At 42.3% G+C, this 12,069-nt stretch overlaps 1 protein-coding gene across 2 annotated transcripts in view; it reads right to left on the bottom strand.

The window, feature by feature from the left end:
* SLC35F1 (solute carrier family 35 member F1) overlaps positions 1-12,069 on the bottom strand; it is a 564,673-nt gene that overhangs the window by 65,113 nt on the left and 487,491 nt on the right. The window contains exons 4-5 of one of the 2 annotated variants that reach the window (XM_073627155.1): positions 3,190-3,349; positions 441-609 (exon numbers count right to left, since the gene is read on the bottom strand). In XM_073627155.1, coding sequence (XP_073483256.1) covers positions 441-609; positions 3,190-3,349 — 329 coding nt within the window. Of the gene's footprint in view, positions 1-440; positions 613-3,189; positions 3,350-12,069 lie in introns of both variants that reach the window. The other variant, XM_073627154.1, reaches the window with a different exon arrangement.

Here is a 12,069-nt window from a genome sequence, read left to right as displayed (position 1 = left end):
AGCACAGCTTTCAAATAAAACTTTGGTTTCTCAGTTACATCATTTCTGTAGGTTTATTATTGGGGTAGAATATAGTAAATATTGCAATTTGGTCACTAAAAAAAAGGTTTTCAGTTTAAAATCAGATTTCGAGGAAAGCTGGAAATACCACTTGATTGTAATCCTTCAGCATATTAATACAGAGGGTCACTCACCATATACAGCTATAGTTATTTATTTATTTTTCATTCAAATTGTCCAACAGCTCCACCTGCAATTCTCTGTTGAACAAACATATGTTTAGTCTCATATTCAGTCTACCAATCACTGTATACAACTAGGGTCCCACTTAGGACTCATCTACTACAGGGATGGGTTCCAGAGACAGGCATGGGACCTTAGTCTGATTGGTCCATCCTATTTATTAAAAACAGTATTTTTTCATTAGTGTGTGTACTTACAGTTGTATGCCACTGAAGAAAGATCCAAAAAGTCCAATCATGCCCAATAATTCAATTCGGCTGAGGTTTCTAACAATGTATTCCTGGCATACGCTGGAAATACCATACAGAGTGGCACCTCCAAGAACCAGAACATCCCCAATGAGTTTACTATCTCCCGGGTAAAAGTCTACTAACAAAACAGAAAACAAGACTCAAAAAGCAAGTCATATCAAGAAATGTAACTATATACTTAGTACAGTGCTATCCTACAGTATATAATATAATGCCTAAATTCTACTTTCACTTGGCCACTGGGCTAATCTGTCTTTTACTTGTCCTTTCCCAGTGACATCCCACCTCCAGCACACACACTTTAGTCATTCCGCAGAGTAATCACACCTCCAGCACACACACATTGATCTCTCCCCAGTGAGATCCCACCTCCAGCACGCACATTGGTCTAACTCCAGTGAAATCCCACGCCCAGCACACACATAGTTCTTTCCTCAGTGAAATCTCACCTCCAACACACACACACACACACACACTGGTCACCTTCCCCCCCCCCCGTGAGATACCACCTCAAGCACACAAGACATGGCTCGAATTTTGGCCAGTTCAGCACAGACCACCAGAATTTCGATCAATGTATGGGGTGGCTGGTTGTACATAAGTCGATCTACCAATGGGCTCCATTCACAGAACTAGATCGCATATGGTATTTAGGAGTTTTCCCAAATACTGCATGCTGCCCTGAAAATATCAATTCACTATTGCTTTATTTGGTATTTACAGCATAAAGCAAACGCTCAGTAAATACCGCATAAAACTGGAGTGAAAGTCAATTCACAAAAGGAAAAAAAAATGTATGCCATAAATAAGTTGTGGTCTCAACATATGATATTTAAGGAACTGGCAGCCGCCGACATCGTTAACAACCAGTAAACAACACTGTTGTTAAGGAGCGGGCAGCCACCGTGTCCTTAACAACCGATGAGTCACCAACTGTCGGTGGGGTTCCCCGCTGACAGCTGAATGTGAACATAAATGCCGGCAATGAAAAATTGAGAAGAAAAATGGCGTGGGGGTCACCATCTAATCCATACCAGAACCTTATCCGAGCAAGCAGCCGGGCAGGTCAAGAAAGAGGGGAGGACGAGTGAGCGCCCCCCCCCCCCCCCGAACCATATCAGGCCACATGCCCTCAACATGGGGGGGTGCTTTGAGGCCCAAAGCACCTTGTCCCCATGTTGATGGCTGGTGGGGGGGTAGCTTATCAGAATCTGGAAGCCCCCTTTATTTAACAAGGGGCTCCCAGAACCCAGCCCCCCCATGTGAATAAATATGATGTACATAGTATCCCTACTCATTCAAAAAGTAAAGTGTAAAAAAGACAGTAGGCAGTTTTTGAAAAGTCCTTTTATTTAAAAAAAACAAACAAAAAAAAAAAATGCCTCCCAGTGTAGATTCATCATCAATCAGAATGCCCGCTGCTGCCACCACCGTCTCGAAACCCCCAACAAAAAAAACGATCCGATTCCTAGGGAGGCTTCTGCCATCTGGCAGTTGTTAAATAACTAAGGGGCGGTGCCACTGGGTAACACCACCCTCTTGTGATGTCACCAACCGGGGGCATGCTGGGTTATTTAGGAACTGTCAGATGGCGGGAGCCTTCCTGGGATCAGTTTTTTGTTTTTTCAGGTCGGCGATGGGCATTGTGATTGTCAAAAACTGTCTTTTTTTACACTACACTTTTTTTTGGTGAATGAGTAGGGATACTATGTACTTCATACTCATTCACATGGGGGGGGGCTGGGATCTGGGGGTGCCCCTTGTTGAAGGGGGCTTCCAAATTCCGATAAGCCCCCGCCCACAGACCCCCACAACCACTGGCCAGGGTTGTGGGGAAGAGGCCCTTGTCCCAATCAACATGCCCCCCACCCCAAAGCACCCCCCCATGTTGAGGGCATGTGACCTGGTATGGTTCGGGGGGGCACTCGCTCATCCTTTCCTTTTCCTGACCTGCTGGGCTGCATGCTCAGGTAAGGGTCTGGTATGGATTTTGGAGGGGGAACCACTGCATTTTTTTTTTCTAAATTTTGACATGGGGGTTCTCCTCAAAATCCATACCAGACCCAGAGGTCCTGGTATACATTGAGGGGGACCCCACGCCATATTTTTTTCTTAATTTTTCCAGCTATTTTTTTTACATTCAGCTGTCAGCGGCCGCCCGCTCCTTAACAACCATGACAGTTATTGGTTGTTAAGGATGCCGACAGCCATCTGCTCCCTAACAACCAGCTATTTACAGCCTGCGTTAAGGATGCCAACTATTGCTGGTGGTAAATTACCGCAGTCTTTCACTACTAAAATTCTGCATAACTTCATAAAATAACGAATGTGGTATTTTAGTAGTAGTTTAGTAAATGCCCAAAATTTTTTGAAGACCACTGTGCGATATCTTACTGCATACTCGGATGCGGTAAGATACCGCTTTGTGAATGGAGCCCAATATTCAAATTTTCAATCAATTTAGCATAAATAAACAGCAATAGAGTCCCCACTAACGTAAGGCCAAGTGCAGGATTCTGCAGACATTTTTCTAAATATAAAGTATAATACAATGATGTTGAGAATACAGTTGGGTGACAGTTATGTGCAAACATTCTACAATGATTCATCACTATCTGAATGAAAAGTAACAGTGTACAGCCCTTTCTAAAGATAGCTGTATCATTAAAAATTGTACATTAGGAAAATAACTTACCCTCCTTTTGTTGTCTTCCCATTAGAACATCAGCTCCTGCCATGCATCCGATTCCCAGGATACATGCTACAGCACCAATGAAATGCAAGACCTTATATCGGACCAGCAAGAAAAACCAGGATAGTAATATGACCACGGGGATAACAAAACAATTTAGTAACTGAAAAGAGAAGAGAGATTCAATTATTATCGCGTTCAACAAACCAGACTGCTTAACATTTTGTCACATTTTACAATCAGTTTTAATGTCAGCCAAGCTAAAAAATTGTCAAATCCAAAGGGATATTGTGTACGTTGTTGTGAGAATTCTGTGCCAACAATATGTCATCTTGAAGTAAAGGTAATTTTGCTGTAGGAGCGGTTAAAGTAATGTAGACCCAAAACTATTTCTTATAGTTTTGTATATATAAGAAAACACAGAACCCTTGTCAGGTTTTTATTGCTTCAAGGGGGGCAAATCCAAGAGGCGTTTTCAATACTTATTGATACGGAGTAGTAAAGGGAAGGACAACAATCATTCGCAATCAGGGCTACCCTGGAATGGGCATCCAGGAGCATAAAGGACTGCCAGACCAAACTCATACAGCAGTCCAAAACAACTTTAATGACTCATAAAACGGCTAACGTGTTTCAGGAGCAAAGCACACCCCCCCTTCATGAGGGCTCAGTAATGTTTACAAATGTTTGAATGGACTCAGGGAAGCAGATGCCAGAGAAACTGCTTGAAAAGAAATCAGATAGGGCAGAATTATGCCAGTGAAACAGCTTCAACAAACCAAATCTGCTGTCTGTTTCATGCTAAATATTTTTACCAATTTGTTTTGGTGACCATTGCCAAGTGATTGGAAATCAAAAATGTTCTTACCAGGTGTGAGGGTAAAGCTTTTAATGGGAACACACTGTATGTATTGTGATCTGGCAATGGGAGAGATTTGGATGAATGACATGAACCCCTCCCCACTTCAGAGATCATGTTTCATGCTGTGTAAATATTGAAAACATTTTTCCCAATGGAGGAGAAGGGAGGAGGTGTTGGGTCCAGTGGTGGCTGGTGGTTTCTTCCTTTAGGGGGCGGCAGTCAGGACATCAAAGCCCTGCACTTACCCCATCTAGGAAGCGGGTGGGCAGCGTGTTCGGCAGCATTCTTCCTCTTCCGCCATGCATCCCTCTCCTCCTCCTCCTGGACGTCTAATAGGATCACCTTACCTTTCAGCCAATCGGAGATTGGCGGAGAGGCGATTCAGTGTTAGAAAAGAAAAAAAATATTCGCTTTTCTACCACACTTGGGTGGGCTCTGAGCGCAATGCTCTGCGCCACGAGTCCACCCTATTTTGCAGCCTATTAGAACCTAAAAGTATACATATATACAGCGCTTACAGAAATACATGTGCTCATGAAATATATTGCTAAAGTGCTACATATAACACATTCATTTATAAATACAGAAAATTATTAATCTCAAATATTGTGCAAAGTGCTCCAATCAAATTAAAGTGCTTTAGTGCTCCAATGATAATTCCAGGTGCTGTGTGCCACGCTCCCCTCTTGTGACCCCACTCACCAGAAATTCTGGACCCTCAGCTTTGCAGTCTGTGGGTCATATACGCTTGTTACCTATTGATCTGGTGAGATGGGATGAATTCCTCAGAAACTCTCCATATAAACAGGGGTCTTGGGGATGGCCAGAGAAAACGAATCCAACAGGCTCCCAAAAATAGAAAGAGAAGCTAATAGTGAAGTACTGCAGGGTCACACAATAAGTGCATTACAAGCGGCACTTACTAGATTATGGAAAAAACAGGCATCAGTCAAGAGAACAGCTCTTCTGGGTTCGCCGATGCTTGGCGTGCGTTCAACGGAGGGCGGAAGTGACGTCAGTGGTTCAAAATAGCCGGAAATGCGTCAATGCGTTTTGCCCCTCCCCCAGGGAGTCATCAAGTACTTCACTATTAGCTTCTCTTTCTATTTTTGGGAGCCTGTTGGATTTGTTTTCTCTGGCCATCGCCAAGACCCCTGTTTATATGGAGAGTTTCTGAGGAATTCATCCCATCTCACCAGATCAATAGATCATAAGCGTATATGACCCACAGACTGCAAAGCTGAGGATCCAGAAGTTCTTACATTTTTTACACTTTTTTGCTGTTTGGCTTGTTATGCCGTTACTGTGGTGATACTTTTTAAATAAATATAAGACCTTTTCAAATTTACTACACTATGGAGAATCTTCTTTTCTGCTCTTGATCCCGTGGACCTGGAGATATCTCCTTTAGGAAAAAGGTCGTGGAGATTTGAGGAAAAGCTGCAGTGATTCCCTGTCCTGGACACACTAAGCAACATAAAGCAATAGTTTTTGACGCTTATTAATGCACTACTAGACCTGTTGGGGTCTATCAATAAGGTGAGAGGCTAGAATTGCAGCAATTTATTTATAGGCCTCCAGGACCGGTATCGCGCTTTCTTGATGACTTTGCTGCCTGGCTACCCTGCTTTCTCTCCTCTGAAATACCCACCATTATTCTTGGTGACTTTAACATTCCTGTCAATGTTAACAGCCCAACTACAGCTAAACTTCTCAACTTAACCTCATCTTTTGACCTAACCCAATGGACACATACTTCCACTCACTCCAATGGTAATACCCTTGACCTTGTATTCTCCCATCTCTGCAACCCTGGCAACCTCACCAACACCCCCTTTCCTCTCTCTGATCAAAACCTCATTACTTTCACTGTATTCTTGCCTCCAACCACCCATCCCTCCAAGCAGCAAACAATTACTTGTAGAAACCTTCGCCACTTTAACCCTTCTCTTCTCTATTCTGCTACTGACCACCTATATGACATAATCTCTCCCCTGTCCTGTCCTGGCCACCTCTGTCTACAACAGTTCACTCTCATCATCACTAGATACACTTGCTCCTCTAACCACACGCAGAATCAGGCCCCGACCCTTACAACCCTGGCAAACTGACAACACTAGAAATCTCAAGAGACATTGCCATGCTCTTGAACGACTGGTGTAAAACCAAATGCCTGCAAGACTTCACCCTATATAAATCTGCCCTTCTAAAATACAATTCATGCCTCCATGCTGCCAAACAAGCCTACTTTGTCTCTCTTATTAATTCCTTGTCATCCAGTCCCCGTCGACTCTTCTCAACCTTTAACTCTCTGCTTCGTCCACCACCCCCTCTACCCACTAACTCATTCACTGCCCAAGAGATTGCCAATCACTTCAAAGACAAGATTGATGCAATTTGTGAGGACATCTCCACTGTGCGTACGTCTTCCCCACCCAACATACCTTGCCTAGCAGCACATTCAACACTCTCCTCTTTGAATTGGCTACTCGGATGCCCACCTAACCAATTGTCCCTTGGATCCTGTTCCCTCACAACTACTACGGTCACCCTCTTCTTCTATCCTATGCTCCCTCACCCACATCTTCAATCTCTCCCTCTCTAGTGGCATCTTCCCCTCCCCTCTAAAACATGCGCAGATCACTCCCACTCCCATTCTTAAAAAGCCCTCACTGGACCCTACCGACCTGAACAACTTAAGACCCATCTCATTGCTCCCATTCACCTCTAAACTTCTAGAACGCTTAGTCTACAACCGTCTTAGCTCCTACCTCAATGAAAATAACCTTCTTGACCCCTTACAGTCTGGCTTTCGCTCTCAGCACTCCACAGAAACTGCCTTACTAAAACTCACTAACTATTTACTAACTGTTAAAACCAACAGCCAGTACTCCATACTCCTACTACTTGACCTCTCTGCAGCCTTTGATACTGTTGACCACCCGCTCCTTCTCAATAAACTACATTCCCTTGGCCTCGGAGATTCTGCTCTATCCTGGTTCTCTGCCTATTTATCACGGCGCTCCTTCAGTGTCACCTACAACTCTGTCTCCTCCTCTCCATTGCCCCTTTCTGTGGGGGTCCCCCAAGGCTCGGTTCTTGGACCCCTTCTCTTCTCTATCTACACCTCCTCCCTTGGTCACTTAATAACTGCCCACGGCTTCCAATACCACTTATACGCTAATGACACCCAAATCTATCTATCTACTCCTCACCTCACTCCTTCAGTCTCCTCTCGCATTACTAACTGACATATCAGCATGGATGTCGCACCACTTCCTTAAACTAAATCTCTCTAAAACTGAACTATTAATATTCCCCCCCGCTCGTGCCCCCCTCCATGGCTTTTCCATCAAAATCAACAATGCAACCATCAGTCCATCCCCTCACGCCAGGGTACTAGGTGTAATCCTAGACTCTGACTTGTCATTTCAGCCTCAAATCCAATCGTTGTCAAAAGTTTGTAGAATTCACCTCTGTAACATCTCTAAAATTTGCCCCTTTTTAACAAATGAAACCGCCAAGCTCCTCATTCACTCCCTTGTTATCTCTCGCCTTGACTATTGCAACTCCCTTCTCATTGGCTTACCTCTCCATAGGCTATCCCCTCTTCAGTCTATCATGAATGCTGCTGCCAGACTTATCCACCTTACCAACCGCTCAGTGTCTGCCAACCCTCTCCTCCAATCCCTACACTGGCTCCCAATCACCCAGCGAAATAAATTCAAAATACTAACCACAACATACAAAGCCATTCACAACTCTGCCCCAAGCTACATCACTAATCTTGTCTCCAAATATCACCCAAATCGACCTCTCCGCTCTTCTCAAGACCTCCTGCTTTCAAGCTCTCTCATCTCCTCCTCCCATGCTCATCTCCAGGATTTCTCCAGATCCTCTCCCATCCTCTGGAACTCGCTACCCCCATCTATCCAGCTATCCCCTACTCTTGCTACCTTCAGGCGATCCCTGAAAACTCATCTCTTCAGGAAAGCCTATCACGTCTCCAACTAATCTCCTACCACTTCCACCAGCTCATTCCCCACAGTTACAACCTTTTATACCACCTGCCCCACCCTATTAGATTGTAAGCTCTTCTGAGCAGGGCCCTCTTAATCCTCTTGTATTTTATTGTATTATAACTGTATTGTCTCCCTTTCTATTGTAAAGCGCTGCGTAAACTGTTGGCGCTATATAAATCCTGTATAATAATAATACCACTGGGGGAGGATTCTAGAAGGATTTTTTCCATATATCATCATTATACATCTGTGAATTGCACTCACTCCCTTATCTGTCCCTCTCTCCTTCATCTCTGCTTGTCTGCACAGGAATGTATTGACTTATGTCATGAATAAGAGACTGTCTATCTCTCCGAATCATTAGATTCCTTTGGATGCACTTTATTATTGGACTATTTTCACTGAATTATTTAATTGAATGTTATTATGATATGATGCACTTTATTATTGGATTATTTTTATTGAACATATTTATATGAATGTTTCTTGATGAGATACACTTTGGAAAGAATCATTGGTATTTTTGCTCACTAGCACTTTATTTTTTGCTATGTTTGTAGATAATTAGTGCTGCTTCAGTATACATATATAAGTTTTAGTATTAGAGCCTATGGCTCTAATCAGATGCTTAAAAAAAAAAAACACCCTGGCCGCTGTAATTCATGCGCACGGCATCCTGAAAGCCAGACGCATGAATAGGGTCGGCGGCAGTGGATAGATTCATGCTATGCATGAATCAATCTATTAATCATATAGAGTGTGGCGTGTATAGAGGGGCGGCGCCCATGGACCCTTAATGGTTGGGTCCCTATTAGACCATCTTCACTGCAGTTTTGCCCAAAAAACTGAAGTTATTAATCTTTGCAATGCTGGAAGTTCAAGGATTGGAAGAGGACCGGCATCCCTGTAGAGAAGATTTCTACAGGATCCAGCTGCCTGCACAATATGAGACATTCTCTTATTGTCACTAAAATTGAACAGAATGTTATTTGCTAAAGTGCAGCGTTAACATTTTCCTTCATTTGTAAAACCATGTCACCACATTATCATAGTTATTGCCTCTGAACCAGACCAACTGTCCCGTGCATACTTTTGCTATTTACTTTAATCCCATTATTGATTTACCTGTTCATGAGCAAGTATACATTTGCTTGTATCCATTATACTAGATTGAATACATTATTATGCACACAAAATGGCTAAATGCTAAGATTTTAAAGCAGAACTCCAGGAATGTTCTTTTTTGCAAAACTACATTCATCCAGCTTGGCTCCATATTTGATAGCAGGAGGGCTGCAGAGGATGATGCAAATCACTGTAATATTCCGAACTACTTAGAGTGATAGTTGTAATCTTCCAAGTGCTACTCCATTGGCTTCCCCTCTGCACACTGAACACAGAAGGTCACTCGCTTGACACCGCCACCATTCAAAGAAGTCCTTGCATTTTGTTCAATGAATAATACAAGGCTTTCTCTGACCGGATGAGGTGCAGAGGAGGGGCAAATGAAGCTTGGATCTCTACATAATCTCTACTCTATGTAAAACTATCTCTACATAATTTATACTCTAATTAGAGAATGCCTTGTATTCATTGATAAAAATACAAGACTTTCGATGCAAGACATTCAGTGTGCACAGGGGAAGCTGCTGGAGCACAGTGCTTGGACAAGGTCATCCAGCGCTCAGGGCAAAGATGGCGAACGTCTATTAAAGGACAGTGCGCTTCTGTGTTTGTCAGAAAAGCCACAATTTTGTGCACAATCCTGACATGAAAGTGTGTGAACCTAGCCTTATAGCGGGTTCACATTGGTGCACTGTGGTTTGGCCACAGTGCAATTGTATGTGCGGTTTACCTGCAGTTTTAGGTGCAGGTTACATGTCTGTCATCTTGAACCTGACCTGCAACAAGTCTGCAGCCAGTGAAACTTAAAATGCTTGTTCCAGGGCAGCAAATCTTTCTTATGCCTCTTTTTTTAACTCATCATTCATATGTCTACTTCTCTTCTTGTCCTTTTGGAAACATATAAAAAAGGACAAATGTCATAAGGCTTGTGAAAACACGGCAAGTTCACTATTTTGTATAATCACAGTCTTTTATTATTTTGCTTCATATAGATTTGGTTTGTGACATTTGACTGCATTTTTTTAATCATCTTTTGTGTAAACCCTAACAACCTATGCTATCTGTTAATTGGTTGGTTTGTGAAATATAACACTGAGAACACTTTATTATATCTGTTTATCCTGCCAGAAATCCAGTGAGCTCATGACTTCCTATGCTTTCTGTCTGTGCTGTGACCAGTTACTTTTTGGACTACAGAGCACCTCCCCCAAGTTATGAAGAGAGGGAGGTTCCATACTCCTCCCTAAGGTGACTGTATGGTTTAACAGGTTGGAAAAAGGAAAAAAGCCTTAAAAAAAAATAATGTAGCCACTACATCTAAGAACTGGTAAGTTGCGATATATTAAAGTTTGTTTCTAGGTTTATTACATGTTAATCTGACTGAGCTGGCTGTGACCATAGGTTGGAGTAAAATGCCTAAGTCATACAGTATTTTCACATCAGCAGAGCTTAGCTGGAAATAAGTTCAGCCTTGGGTATGTACTTGCAAGTTCTGTCCTAGAGGGTGATATTTTCACAACAATTACCCATTTACTACAAGGGCTGGCTGTAGTTATGAAAACAAGTAATGTACCACAAGCAGCTGTAATGTTAACTTATGTATACCAACATTAATTCTTTCTATGCTCCAGAGTCCCTAGGATTTATAAAACCATTATAATTCATGAGCCATGGAATATGAACCCCATATTTTCTTTGTTTATGGTTAACTAATTATTTTATAGCTTTCACAAATGTAAGAGCTCGATAATGTTTCCAGCAGTATGGTACCTAAATATTGTGGTTATTGCTACATCTGGATTTATTTTTCTTCATGTTTTGTTGCTGATGCGTAGTGGCTGTTTCGGATCCATAATTCTGAATTCACAGATTCCTATTCACGGATCAGCCTTATAAAATGAGACTTGAAAAATGAATACAGTCAGATCAATCTCTTTTGTAACAGCTGTTTATAGAGGCTATTAAAATTTTAAAGTATTTGCTATGGGTTGTTTGCTGCCAGCTGTACTGCTTTCAGGCTTGTGGTTCTCAGAGGTCTCACTAACTACCTCGTTAAAAGCTAAATTAATGGTACCAAATTAAGTGCATACCATCAACCCAAGTATAGGCCAAGACAGGCCACACAGATATAATTTTTATATTTATATAACACCTGCAAGAGGAATAACAAAATGTTTATTGCTAAGTGAACATCTCTGAAGATGATAAAGTAGGTATTACCACCACATTCAACAGAGCTTATAATGTAACAGAGCACAAGGAAGTGATGACATGGATAACGGTTCTCAGCAACTGAACGGAGCAGTGGGGAGTGAAGGAAATGTGAGTAAGTGCTGAGGATTTATTTTTGACATTCTTTATTTATAAATGGTAACAGGTTTATACAGTGTAACCACAAAGCTATAGGTACAAAGTTACAAGATAATAATTTAGGAACAGTGTATAAAATCATTGCCATGATACAATTGGATAACATGACTTTCCTTGGCACAAATAACCGAGGAGGCTATAACTAACCATGCAAACTTGATTTAGCCATTTTGTGGAACTTGGTTTCTGTTAACTTTTTTTTTTCAAAAGAATTTTAAGCGAGAGAGAAAGGAGAAAAGGGGGGGGGGTGTAAGGAGGGGTGGGATTCCTTGAAGCCTTAAAGAGGAGTTGTTTCAGAGGTCAGTCACTTGCTAAAAGCGTCTTACCTTCCTCCGAGAAGATAAAGGCATTCCATTCCAGGTTTTCTCCTATGTGTTGTGTTTGTTTTGCGAGGAGAGGACAAGATCCTCCATTTGGTTTATCTCTTTAACTTTGCGTAACATGGGGATGGAGGGGAGCTTGGGGTCCTTCCACTTTAGTGGGATACAAGCTTTGGCCGCATTC

Source organism: Aquarana catesbeiana, linkage group LG04 (genome assembly GCF_042186555.1).
Source record: "Aquarana catesbeiana isolate 2022-GZ linkage group LG04, ASM4218655v1, whole genome shotgun sequence".
Classification (NCBI taxonomy): domain Eukaryota; kingdom Metazoa; phylum Chordata; class Amphibia; order Anura; family Ranidae; genus Aquarana; species Aquarana catesbeiana.
The sequence above is the reverse complement of the archived record's forward strand: the minus strand, read 5'-3'. Positions and strand labels throughout refer to the sequence as shown.